This window comes from Lepisosteus oculatus, chromosome 2 (genome assembly GCF_040954835.1).
Source record: "Lepisosteus oculatus isolate fLepOcu1 chromosome 2, fLepOcu1.hap2, whole genome shotgun sequence".
Taxonomy (NCBI): domain Eukaryota; kingdom Metazoa; phylum Chordata; class Actinopteri; order Semionotiformes; family Lepisosteidae; genus Lepisosteus; species Lepisosteus oculatus.
This window is the reverse complement of record NC_090697.1, coordinates 39154349-39168804: the sequence shown is the minus strand read 5'-3', so window position 1 is coordinate 39168804 and position 14456 is coordinate 39154349. Positions and strand designations below refer to the sequence as shown.

General features: G+C 34.3%; 1 protein-coding gene across 2 annotated transcripts in view; it reads right to left on the bottom strand.

Moving 5' to 3' along the window:
* The window catches only part of nbas (NBAS subunit of NRZ tethering complex), a 270219-nt gene that overhangs the window by 145247 nt on the left and 110516 nt on the right, over nt 1–14456 (bottom strand). For both annotated transcript variants that reach the window (XM_015351022.2, XM_015351032.2), the window contains exons 32-34: nt 7042–7155; nt 3533–3646; nt 1667–1824 (exon numbers count right to left, since the gene is read on the bottom strand). In XM_015351022.2, coding sequence (XP_015206508.2) covers nt 1667–1824; nt 3533–3646; nt 7042–7155 — 386 coding nt within the window. The remainder of the gene's footprint in view (nt 1–1666; nt 1825–3532; nt 3647–7041; nt 7156–14456) is intronic.

Here is a 14456-nt window from a genome sequence, read left to right as displayed (position 1 = left end):
AATGTTAACTCCCAATGAACCAAAAATTCCCTTAATATAAAACCAATCTTGCACATGTGGAAGTTGAATTAAAAATACATTTTTTTTAAATTGTTCATTTTCCTGTATTTTAAAGTTGTTACTGGAACTTAGCAAGATAATTACCCAAGAGAATGAACAAAGAAATATGTTGCCACCATTCTTTTTATGTGTCACAAGATTCACACTTCTGATATGTACAATAGCTTTAAACATCTCTTGCCTAATGCATTTTCCAATAAGGAAGAACACACACAAAATATTGAAACAGGTAAAGGAAACAGGTACAAACAAAGGAAACAGAAATTTAAAAAGGTTGCAAAAGATAGTTGGGTGAGTCTGTCAATATGGTAAATAGATTGTGATATGGCACTTAATAAATTTAGCAGAGCACTCAGAATTACAACACTTTGACAAAGTAAATTAAAATCACAGTACAAAGTTAGTGAAAGAAAACAGAAAAGTTTATAATGATATAACTCATGACAGAGAAAAACTTGATACACAGATCAGAAAATATGCAATATTCCATGAGCCAAAAGTATACATTGTGGCTTTAAGAAGTACCATACCTAGCAAATCTTATTATTTAATATAAAGGGTACAATTACTTCTAAGCACATATTGCCTACACCGATGCTGAATGGAGAAACCATGTTCTGTATCTCAAATTAGTTAGTTTACTTAAAGATCTGAACTACATGCTGTAAAGAAAAACGTTATAATTTAAAAAATTTCATGAACTCAATTCATAGAGAAAAGGTTATTTAGATGAAAATACAGCTAATATACATTAAAAAACAAAACAATATGATAGTTACTATTGATGCAAGTAGCTAATGAAAGTCATCTCTTAAAATTTTGTGTATTTTTTTATATCCATCCAGCATTTACTATGTAGACTAAAACATTTTGCATTGAAAAATTTAGAAAAAAGCAGTTTTACTTGACCTAATCCCTTTCTTTAGATCTTATGGGTGGTTTAGGATTGATGCTTTTATTTCTCTTCAATACTTTGCAGAACTCAAAAGTTTCATACGCCCCTCAGGCTTTCTGTCTGTGACATCTGTCAGATAGTATTAATTCCATTAACCTAACCGTATATGAAGTACTCTATTGTCTGGGGATTTGTAATTTTCCTCTTCTCTCATCTCTTTTGTGCAAAAGCCTTCTAAAGTCAAGAGCAAGACAATTTTAAAATTTCATTTTAATATAGAATTATACACCTTTGGCACAACATGATATGAATTCAACATTTATAATTCTGTAGATAGACTATTATTCTACAGACAAACCAGCCATAGAAAATCTCAGATTTGCTAAAACTTTAAATCCATATAATCTCCCTTCCCTAGTCTCTGATTCCCCTGCAGAAATTGGTTAGTCAGTACAAGCTTGCACATGCCTGCTTCAGTATGGTTTATTTTAGGCTGAGCATTATTCTGAAGTTTTATGAGGTTCTAAACTGTGTTGTTGTACAGAATATAAACTATGCGCCATTGCACTGGATTGCATTGCTTCTATGTGATTGAAGACAACAAAAACTACACAGCTTGTATTTTGACATTTTTTCCCCATGCAATTTTATATGCCTGGTCTCTGCGCAGTTTTACATTACTGCTTATTGTCAGGATGTTCTGAGACCCACCTGTGTTTGCAGAGAGCTACTAGCAGCTAGCAGACTCTGAATGACATGTGGAGGACAGTGTGTGAGGGCAAAGGCCATGAGCTCCTGCCGAGTGCCCAGGTCCTGGTAGCTCTCACACTGTCCCAGCTGGCTGCAGACCTGCCAACCATCACTGTAACCTGGAAAGGCAAAAAAAAGAAAGAATCACTATTCCATCTGGAATTGCTGTCAGTCATTGGTAAGGTCACCGCTGATCCTTTGTTAAATATTTCAATGCAAGAAAATAGCATGATGGGAAATAATGATAAAAAAGAAACAGATAAATGACCTCTCTTGTAACTGAGCATCTGGCCCCTTTGCAATCTTTGAGAATCTGAACAGCATTTAGATGCAGTCTTCAATTATTAGGCTCAAAGATACAGTATGCAAGATGCTCTGCATACAAACGTCTTTGCTTATTTTTCTTTCTCTAGGATCCCTGCCTGCAAGGCATGCTTTGCAATCTGTTAAAATGACACTGTAAATGTACAGTGATTACAAAACAAACTGAGGAAAGCATGATCTATTTTCAATGCATTTGGAAATCAGCCATAGAGACCAATTATGATTATGATCAGAGACTTGCACAGTTGAGTTTTCTTTTGCATTCCAGTAAATAAGTCTACTAAGGGTCTTTCTGAGAGACCAAACAGACCTGTGTCTGCAACTTAATAAATCCTTATGCTTCCTGGATTCAACAAATTTGTAATTAGGGCTTTTTTTATCTGCAGTCCTGGCTCATCATACATTAAATGTTAATTCAAGTTTTCTTCTCATAGTCTCCACTTAAGTGCAGGGGGAAAAAAGAAAATCAAATTAAAATTATATTATCAATCTCGCTTTCAAAATTGTCTTGACAAGGCAGAAGAAGAATTTTATCAACTGAAATGTATTTTTTCATAGGATTTAGTATGTCCTATCTGGGAGTTTAACATACATAAGTAGACAAAACAGTAAAAAAAATGCACTTCCTGTATTTCCAGCATTTATTCAACCTAATTCAGGCTGAACATTCCATATTTAAGATTTATTTAAATAAACCTTTCAGCACTGGCTGAGTGCAAGGTTTTGTTGTATTACTCAATTCATAAACTTAATGCTCGTTATACTCTTTTAAACTACATAGACACTTTGAATGAGAAATAACTAATATAGCCAATTATAGTAAAATATGTAAAGAGCTCTTAACTTTCATTGAACGATAACTAAAATGAATACTTCTGTATATTCTAAAAATAAGAAAAGTAAGATAAAATGATTAGAAAACAGGTTAGTACTCCTTTCTGTCTGTTTCTGAGTTTTCCTATCAGATGGTGTTATCTAATTAGTTCTTTTCCACATTTTTCCTTTTTCATATTGTGAAACTGTCAGTTTTTAATGGGTGTAGTATGCGCTATATTCCTTTCACAAGCGCTTGTGTTATATATACACAAACAAATCCACATATGTGCACACATATCTTACAAGTAGGCAGTAGGGGATTCTATTTTTTTTTGCATTATAAATCCAAAATGAAAGCAGCAAGTGCAGAAGTCCCCAGGCCCCAGGATAGCCACAAGGTTGCTGCTGCATAACAAACTGAAGAAACTCTGATACCACAAAGCTATTTGTGTGCTGTTCTTTTGGTGAATCTGGTCTTAGTCACCAATTAACAAAGACTGAATTCAAACCAGCGATCACACTGTTGTGTCCAAAATGTGCTTACGTTGTGAGCCACTCAAGTTCCGCACTTCAGCAATTCTGCTGAAAGGCTAAAATCAAGGTGTGATTTCTAAGACTAAGTTTATTTTAAGTGCTTATGCTCATTAGTACATCAAGCGTGCATTGAATGAGACTGCTGGATAGTACCTGTTGCCATGAGCTCCTGACAGTGGATATTGGAGGCCTTGTAGTCCTGGCAGTGAAGAGCCTGTTCTGCCAGCAGAATTAACACTTGGCCTTTTCTCTTCACTTCATTATCTCCTGAGAAAATTACAGAGACACTCATCAAAGCCTGAATGATTCATTATCACGAAAGTCATAAATACTACAGCCATTATTACTGTTCATATGTGAAGACTATTTTTTTTGTTGTTACTGTAATAAAAACATAGGAAACATTGCAAAACAAGAAAAAAAAACACTCCATGGCTCTCAGCAGCTTATTGATCAAAGAATCTCATCCAGCTGTTTCGTAAAGGATTCCAACAAGCTGCTTCAGAATACAAACTCCAAAAACTGCAATTCCTTTTGTGCTCAATCTTTTGTAGTAGAAGTAATAAAAGCAGCAGTAGTTCTATTGGCAGAATCTGTAGTAGTCCTAGTACCTCTAATAACTACTACACTACCAGTAGTGTACCAGTAATATCATGCCAGTATAAATGTTTAATATCTACCAGTTCACTACTTATTAGTGTTAATACTTTTATTGGAAATACTTTTAGTGGAAATATTATTCCAAAGTAGTTAACATAAGAAAATCCAATACGGTATGTCACAATATTGGATATTTTTCAAATGATAATTAAAGAAAGAGGAGATGAATTAACTGTATTGCTGTATTTAATTTCTTATAATGGAATAAAGAAAGGAACATTTTTTAAACAAAAGCAAAACTCACTACCTAGTGAAATTCAAAATGATGTATATACAGTGTGCGAATTACAAATGGGAACACGTAATGAAAAGTGTAACATTAGCTGCAAATGACCAAAAACAACATTCTTAACCATTTCACAAAGTACTGCACATACAAGTGCTCTTCAATATCCTTGAAATACAACCATTAAGTTTGTTTTCTCAGTAGTGAAACTATTTTCTAATAAACCAATAAATTAATTATATAGAGCTTACAACCAGTGAATTTAATCAATTTTGTACCAGCAAAATCAAAACACAAAGTTTATATCACAAGACGCAAGACAATCTAAACTTCACAACAGTATATTTAGAAACCAGATAACACCAGATATAGTAACAGATTATTTTTCTCCGGCATTGCAGTTCAGAGAAGCTCCAAAGTGTTGATAATTTAAAAATTCTCCACCAAAATACAATCATAAAAGCAAACATTTGTCAAAATACATAAAACCCATTGTGCTTACCTTGTAAAGCAGTATAAACTTTATGTTCAGTTGTACAATTGTTTAGTTCACTTCCATATTATTAATGTTGTGTCTAGAAATTGCTGACCAAAGAGTTCCTAATATTTTCAAACCAACCGCCTATGAAATGCTGATGTAACAGGCAGAAATAACTGTCATTGAGTGAATTCTGACCATTCAAAGATGTAGAGGAGGATCTGAGGCATTTGCCATGCTATTTTTTTCTTCAAGTAAAGATCACAAAGCTTCTTGTCAATTTGTAATATCTGTTCACCAGTAGCTTGCAAGAAAGTTCAAAAACAGACTTTTCTATTGTTTAAACACCATTAATACCCTTTCAAGCACTGCAAGTAGAGTAAGTAAATGCAAAATTAATGGAGAAATGTTTATATTTGTTCAATCACTTGCAAATTTGTATTCAAGGTACTACATACTAGCAAATAAATTTACATTCTAGGTGTACTACAACTTGAAAAATTGACTTATTAAGACAGACAATGTGTTTGATGTTTTTTTCCCCTCTCGTTGTTCTGAATATTTATTTCTAATCTGTGTACTGAGTAAGACATGAAAACCTGAAATTTCAGAATTGATGGTCAAGGGGATCCCTTGAATTCAAGACCCTACCAAGGCCTAGGCTGTGCAAGTTTCCAACATCATTCAAGATTATTAAAAGATGCATCCATTTCAGAAGGATATTGACCTTGTGTTCCATTTGGGGTGAGGTTAAATAACAGTTTGTGAAAACTTACAAATAATTTTCTACATACTTAAAGCTGTGTAATAAAGACATAATAGTTATTTTAAATTCAGAATTTCTTTTAATTTGCTCATTTTGCCATTGTCTCTACTCTATCCTTTTAATGAAAGTTGTTTAAATGTCAAGTACATTTTAATTATGTAGCTTTTTATATATGTTTGGCTTTTCATCATCATAAACCTTTATATTAACCAAACTATCACTAAGGAAACAGATGTAAAGGATGAAATGCAAAAATGAATTATTACATACATACCTGTATTGTATCTAATTAGATTATATGGATTAAGATCTAGTATTGTTAAAATACCGATGTACTGAAGCAATTTGTGACTTCAAATTTGCAGAAAAAATGAAACAAGACAGACTGAATGTAAGCAAAATTAAACAGGAAAAAAAATGAGCTCCTCTACTGTGACTATTATAAGCCCAAAAGCCACTGAGATGTCCATATGAAATAGCACAGGTGTCTATGGCAGGATGTGTTCATGCAAAATCTACCAGCACCTGAGAGGGAGAGGTTTTGCATTGATTTGACAATACCTGTTTCTCATTCAACCCTTCTGGCAAGACACAAAAGAAAAAAAATGACAGATTCAAAATCTAAGCATGTCTGTCAATGCCTTCATCAGTCTGAAGTGTGCACTGAATTAAACAGTGCAGGACAAATCCTTCTAGTCTTTCTCCTGGAAGGGAGTAATCGTTCATTCCAGTCTAAAGAGCCTCAAACCTGCAGTCAACGTACTAGAAATCCAGAGTGCTATCAGACAGTGAAAGGGGAACATATTCAGCTGTTCTTCATTTGACATGCCTAGTGACCACACATGATTGCGATAAATTATCTTCAGTCAAAGACTTGGTGGTGTCATTATTTAACTACTGGGCAACAGATTGTAGAAAGCTGTAACAAACTATGCAGGCACAATTCCTTTAAGCACAAGCACATTAATGGAGTATTAACTTGCATTATAATTTACATCTGAAGCATGATTATATATTAAAGATTTAACATCTGTAATATTCCCAATTCCAGATTGAGAAATTTAGTAAAAGTCAATTTATGCTGGTTTCTGACAATCTAACCTGGATGATTACTTCTTATACTTTCTGCCTCATTCAACCTTAAATCAAAAACATTGCAGAAGAAGGTCCTCCATTACTCCCTCTAGCCTGAACAGCCAATCACAAGAAAAATGTAAAACACATCTTAGGGCTCTTTAGTGCCAAAACGAACTCCCCTTTTTTTAGACACACTCTTCTTTTAATATTAGTGTACGTACAACACAATCCTGTATTAGCAAGAGAATGCTATTTTCTCCAAAATCTAAAATTAATTTAACTGAGAAAAAAGTCAAACCCTGCAGATGTATTAAAACAGGCAACGAACCTGTATCCCTCTGGCGCCTTGTCACAACATCCATGAATATGCATCTCAAAGGTTCAATATCTTCTACTTAGCATATCACATTTGTGTTCATGGTATTGTACACACTTAAACAGTTACACTACATTACCTGCGACCCTCAGCAGATTTGCAAGTCCCAGGAGTTTTGTGTACTGCTTATAAGCTGTTGGGCACTGAGCGATGCATTCTTCAATGAGAGTGAGACGGTCTGATCGCAGGCGTACTGGGAATAGATTCAGAGAAAAAAAAAAACAACATTAGTGTGTGACATGCCAAGTGTCAAAAAAGGCAAAAAAGGATGATGATGACTTGACAGGTTCTATTGTTAGGTCTTTGCAGTATAATGACAATTCCATTACTCTTAAAAGCTTTGTCCTTTCTTGAAGAGTACATGGCACTCATGTTTTACTCATTAAAAATGCGATTCTTAGGACAATTAGATAAGACGTGTGTAATTGGCCATCTGATTTTACAAGGTCATGACTATTTTTTATAGGAAACACATAAAACAATATTACAATTAAACTAATAACAGTTTCTATTTAGAGGGATGTTGTAAAATATTTATTTTCGCAATTGCAATGTGAGAATATATTCATAACTCACAGTACACTACTTTTATAATCATCAGATGTGATAATGTGAAGTTCAGCTACTAACTTGCACTGGAATTGCACTAAAGTGTATTCTATTAAAATTCTATTTCTACTCCTGAAACACTACACTCTGCAAGAAAAGAATTCCAACATGCATACACTGTACATGTGTGTATACAAATTTAAAAATAACTTGCCAAATATTGCAAAACAACTGAAAAGGTGAAAGTCTACAATCCTGACTAATCTCAGTGTTAATGCCCTCAAAAATTCTATAATGTATTTAAAGATCATTTATAATCAGAACACAAATAAATATATATGTATATACACGTACATATTATGAGAGATTTAGCAGTCTGCTTTGCAGAATTATTCTCATTTTAGCTGTAGCTTATTGTGATACAGTAGTTTGGAGATTGTGGCCTTTATTTTCCAGAGCTGCTAAATGTAGCTATACAAAAATAATAGAGCAATCTTAACATTTAAGACAAAGGTACAGACTACAGTAGTAGAGAAAGTGCTATACTTTCTGTCTGAATAATGTTCTAAAAATGTAATGCTTTTACAAGATGTAGGTTTGAAGTGCACAGTTGTTCTTTTAGTGCAATAGTGCAAAATAACACCAAAAATATCTGTCTAGAAGTTCATCACTCCCTGCTCATGTATATACAGTGCCTTGCGAAAGTATTCGGCCCCCTTGAACTTTTCAACCTTTTGCCACATTTCAGGCTTCAAACAAAGATATAAATTTTTTATTTTATGTGAAGAATCACCAACAAGTGGGACACAATTGTGAAGTGGAACGAAATCTATTGGATTTTTGAAACTTTTTTAACTAATAAAAAAATGAAAAGTGGGGCGTGCAAAATTATTCGGCCCCTTTACTTTCAGTGCAGCAAACTCACTCCAGAAGTTCAGCGAGGATCTCTGAATGATCCAATGTTGTCCTAAATGACTGATGGTGATAAATAGAATCCACCTGTGTATAATCAAGTCTCTGTATAAATGCACCTGCTCTGTGATAGTCTCAAGGTTCTGTTGAAAGTGCAGAGAGCATCATGAAGACCAAGGAACACACCAGGCAGGTCCGTAATACTGTTGTGGAGAAGTTTAAAGCCGGATTTGGATACAAAAAGATTTCCCAAGCTTCAAACATCCCAAGGAGCACTGTGCAAGCGATCATCTTGAAATGGAAGGAGTATCAGACCACTGCAAATCTACCAAGACCTGGCCGTCCCTCTAAACTTTCAGCTCAGACAAGGAGAAGACTGATCAGAGATGCAGCCAAGAGGCCCATGATCACTCTGGATGAACTGCAGAGAACTACAGCTGAGGTGGGAGAGTCTGTCCATAGGACAACAATCAGTCTTACACTGCACAAATCTGGCCTTTATGGAAGAGTGGCAAGAAGAAAGCCATTTCTCAAAGATATCCATAAAAAGTCTCGTCTAAAGTTTGCCACAAGCCACCTGGGAGACACCCCAAACATGTGGAAGAAGGTGCTCTGGTCAGATGAAACCAAAATCGAACGTTTTGGCCACAATGCAAAACGATATGTTTGGCGTAAAAGCAACACAGCTCATCACCCTCAACACACCATCCCCACTGTCAAACATGGTGGTGGCAGCATCATGGTTTGGGCCTGCTTTTCTTCAGCAGGGACAGGGAAGATGGTTAAAATTGAGGGGAAGATGGATCCAGCCAAATACAGGACCATTCTGGATGAAAACCTGTTGGAGTCTGCAAAAGACCTGAAACTGGGACGGAGATTTATCTTCCAACAAGACAATGATCCCAAACATACAGCAAAATCTACAAAGGAATGGTTCACAAATAAACGTATCCAGGTGTTTGAATGGCCAAGTCAAAGTCCAGACCTGAATCCAATCGAGAATCTGTGGAAAGAGCTGAAAACTGCTGTTCACAAACGCTCTCCATCCAACCTCACTGAGCTCGAGCTGTTTTGCAAGGAAGAATGGGCAAGAATTTCAGTCTCTCGATGTGCAAAACTGATAGAGACATACCCCAAGCGACTTGCAGCTGTAATCGCAGCAAAAGGTGGCTCTACAAAGTATTAACACAAGGGGGCCGAATAATTTTGCACGCCCCACTTTTCATTTTTTTATTAGTTAAAAAAGTTTCAAAAATCCAATAGATTTCGTTCCACTTCACAATTGTGTCCCACTTGTTGGTGATTCTTCACATAAAATAAAAAATTTATATCTTTATGTTTGAACCCTGAAATGTGGCAAAAGGTTGAAAAGTTCAAGGGGGCCGAATACTTTCGCAAGGCACTGTACAATATTAAAAGTTTTTACCTTGTAAACATGGACAGTGTATATAGAAATCAGTGATAGAATCATAAAGGTCATGTGATGGTTAAATACTATGGATTTTTATTTAGGAAATTATTTTGGTTTGGTGGTTTTATAAACAAATGTTGTGGATCTCAAGATTACAATGTTTTCCAGGTATTACCAATTTACTTGTTTAAAATAATAAACTATTTAATGTTTAGATAACTATCAAAAGTGGAAGAGGGCAGAAAAGACAAAATTTCTTATCAAGATTTATCAGTCCATATTGCAGTCATGACATATACTCAAGTGGTGCATCAAATTCCATTAAATACTAAACTCACACGATTTGCACACAACACTTCAGTCAATGCTTTCAGCTTCTGTGCTGGGAGTCCCAGATGAGTTTAACTCTCGAAATAACACTCAGATCAAAATGTCACCCAAGCTCATAACTCTCAAATTGTGTCTCTTCAATTATTTCTACTAATTAAATGTTATCATTTTGTGAATGGTTACAGTGAGCAGTATGCATTCTGTATGGAAACTGCTTCTGGAAATGCTGTAATTGAGGATCAAATGGACATCGCTTCTTAACCTGAGCTGATTTTCATGCACCTTAACACACAGGTTCATGGACGTAAGACTTTTCAATATATAAAAAGGCCAGTAAGTTCAAATGCTGGATGCTACCATTGGTTCAATATTATATTTAGTTAGCTGAATAATTCTGATTTTTTTATGCTTTCTCACAGAAAGTGAGATAGAGTGCATACACAGAATATTAGCTTTGGGGCTTTAAGAGTCCAATGGAGAACCAAACAAGATGAAGTCACCACAAGAGCCTGTGAGCACTGTGAACTTGGAAAATGGAAGAGGTGGATTTTTATGGGATAGTATACCAAACAAAGAAAGTCTGATTGTAAGCCAGTATGTTGAACCCTGTAAAGAGTAGTACTTATCGCTAAATACTGTGTGCTGAAGCTGCTTTGGAGGTTAGACAAATCCATACTCAGAACATTCTTTTTCTTTTTCACTTATTATTACAATTGCATTCCCAGTTGTAATAATTTATCTTCAAATTATCTTTATCTTTATCTTTTAATTAAATACAGAAATGCCAAAAAAAGTTTGGAATGTTAACATCCACACAAATTTGTGAACAACATCCATATAAAACACTATGGATTCATTTACCTCCCCTTCACCAAAATATGACTTCAATTCCCGAATATATATTTTAATATGTACAGCATGTTTATTCCATTGCACTGTACTATAACAAAGAATAAGTGCAGAAAAGACCAGCGTTTTCATGTAATACTTTCAGCAGGAGATTTTACCTTCCAGTCACAATCACACAGAATGTGAAAAGTGCACAGACTGGACCTTTATGGATCCAATCGATTTTTGCTACCTTTTCCAGAAGCAAACAGGTAGACCTCTGTTAGTATCAATGAGCATCAGGCTGGAGTCTGCTTTGTAGAGGATCTACTGAAGCTCCTGTTGGCTAGCTGATGAGCAACTTCAGTGGATGTAGTATCTCAAGGCACCAGGGGATGAACTAGGAGTCTATTCGCAATGTAGTCAATAGGTAATTTCTACACAAGCACTTTAAAGCTTTTAATCCTCCTTATCATCGCCTTCTGGCATTTCTAGCTAGCAAACAAAATTACATCATTTGAAGAGCTACAAATCAACCAGCAAGTACACCTGACAGCTCTGAGATGTAGACAGCACCAAAGGCTATAAAAATATTTTTTCTTTATGGGACCTGAAAAACACATACTATTTCTGAGGCACCAAAAAACTCCTCACAAAAAATCCTTTGCCATCTTTAAAAAGACAAATTATTTTTTTCTTAGAAAGCTTACAATCAAAAGGTCTGCATTTAGAATTAAATATATAAAGATGTTATGTGATTTACTAAAATATGCATTTAAGAAAAATATGCATAAATATATGCACAATATTATTTTACTACACAAAGACAAACCATTCTCATTTTTCTGTATATATTGTACCTATTTTATCTACAATATAAAAACATAGATTGCTATATATCATAAATGAGAATTTAGGGTCTCAGTAATATAATTTCATACAGTAATAGTAAAACAAAATGAAAAACAGGTGACCTCAAATTGAAATGTCTACGTAGGCAAAACAGTTCTATGTCACCCTTTTTACATATTTAAGTCAGGACCAATATATTGTAAATAAACTGTTAAAAAGGGTCAAGGAGAAAGTAAAAAAAAAGCAACAATTAATCTTGCCAAAAATAAATAAAACAGATAACATTAACAAGTAGCTTATTTTTTTAGAAGTGGCTTTTATAGACTGAAACCAGCCTTTCTATAAATGATTTAGAATAATATTTTGCAAATACATTTGTAGGAAGAATTATATCTGGACAAGGCATCACGATTAACATCCCAACTCTTCTAAACAGTTGGAACCAAACTTAAATGATCACAGACAGGGCTTGATTAAATATGCCCACCAAAAAAAGAGAGCAACTCCTTCAGCACAATGCCACTTGACGATATACTCAAACATGTATTTTGAAGTTCTAGTACACAATAGTGTCTGCAATTCCAACAACCAGCAGCAACCTGAACTTCTTCTGTTAACTGCCATTTAAGTGCTAATCAGGCATAACATGAACTACACAAAGTGTAACTAAAAAAGACATCACTTAAAACGTTCATGAAATAAATATCTTTCAAGATATAAAAAAAATCACATCTTATCTGAAGACTGCAAATGGTTACTGATGTGACATGGGTACATCTACAGTACATTATTGCAATAAACTGAGCAGTAACTTTTATTACTTTTATTAACTTTTTTTTCTCTTAACAGCAAACATTGAAAAATGAAATGTGAAACATTTCCAATGATTTAATCAAACTGAAAAAAACAATGATGTTTCTATAGAATTATTTGTGGATGTCCCATCACTGAAAACATTTGGTATAAGATTATACAAGTGTTAAAGCATAAATAATTTAAAACAACACTATGGATTTATTGTTTCAAATAGCTCTGCATACTGCTATGTAACATCTGGATAGTGGGGCAGACAATCAAAATGTACTTTGTTTTTATAGATTTTTTATAGCAAAAGACATTTCCACATTTCCGACATACTTAACCTTCTATCCATATGTTGTTTGTTGTATTTCTTTCTTTCCCCTCCATCTCAGGAGTTGGAAAAGTAAATCATAATGCTTGTCAGCTCTTTTAGCTTGATGTTTGTTGTTTTAAAGCCTTATCAATTATTATTTGGACAAAAATGGAACAAAAACATTTTATTATTAAGAACTTTAAGACAGAGTGTCACGAAACAAAGAAACTAGCATTTTTTGTAATAACACCAAAGAAAATTAAATCCATTATATATATATATCTATTATGTTTAACTCAGTCTTAAGGGACTACTATATATTGTATCCAGTATATTGTATATATGCCTTCTGTGACTTCATGTTTCTTTAGGGATGATATGCAAAATCTCTTTGTCATCCATCATCATGGGGAAAGGCAAAGAACTCACAAATTAAAAGAAAGAAATGGTTGCAAAAAATGGTTGGAAGACGGGTGCATATGCAGAAAAGAACATCATACTGCCATGTGGTTTGCGTCCATTGGTCCTAGGGCTCTTGTAAAGGTCATCTGGATCATCAACTCTACCAAGTACCAGAACCACTCTACAAGTTCTATTTAGCCAAATGCCTATCTTTTGCCTATCTGGAGGCTTAAACTTAGCCGTTAGATCTTTTAGCATGACAATAACCCCAAGTATACATCAAAATCAACAAAGAAACGCTTGATCACGAAATCATTTTTGGTCCACATTGCATACTGTGTTGCACCAATTGTGTGCCAGGATAGACTTCTGCTCCCCTGTAACCTTGTATTGTATAAAGTGGTTAGAAAATGGATTGAAAATAAATTTGAGAAATATGTAATGTTGGTTAATTGCAAAGAATCATTAATAATGTAAAATATATTCAACATTGTGGAAAACTACAACATAGATCATTATCTGTGTTTATTTTTATTTTATACAGTCTTTTTTGCTCATCTTTATCAAGGATGCATTCGTTTTTTGTTTCAAAAAGGGAAACAAAAATTGAGGCATTTACCTAAAATAAATTCAATTTTGAAAACCACAAGCAAATACTCACATCTAAAGTATTTTTGATACAAACACTATTTGTTTGCAACAGTTGAGGACATACTATAAGGAGTGAATAGACACAGATTATGACCAATAAGAGACTTAGTTCTGCCATTAGCTATCTATCTGTTGCCAGGATTCACTATGCAACTGCTTGAAACTGAAAAAGAATTTCAAGGTTGAATGCCCTAGAATTAACCATCATTCCATCAGCACACCATGCAATAGACTCAGCAAACTGCTGTGTGTGCAAATGTAGCCTTTATTTTTATCAAGATTTGTCACTCTCCCAGTTGGAGCCCCTGTAAGGCATTAAATAATTTGTTGTGTGTAATTTTGCGATGTGAAATTTAATTTATATACATAAACAAAACAAATTAGTTACAACTTTAGTTTTCATATTTTAAGAGCACTACTAATGCATTGATTTTGAAACCGAAAA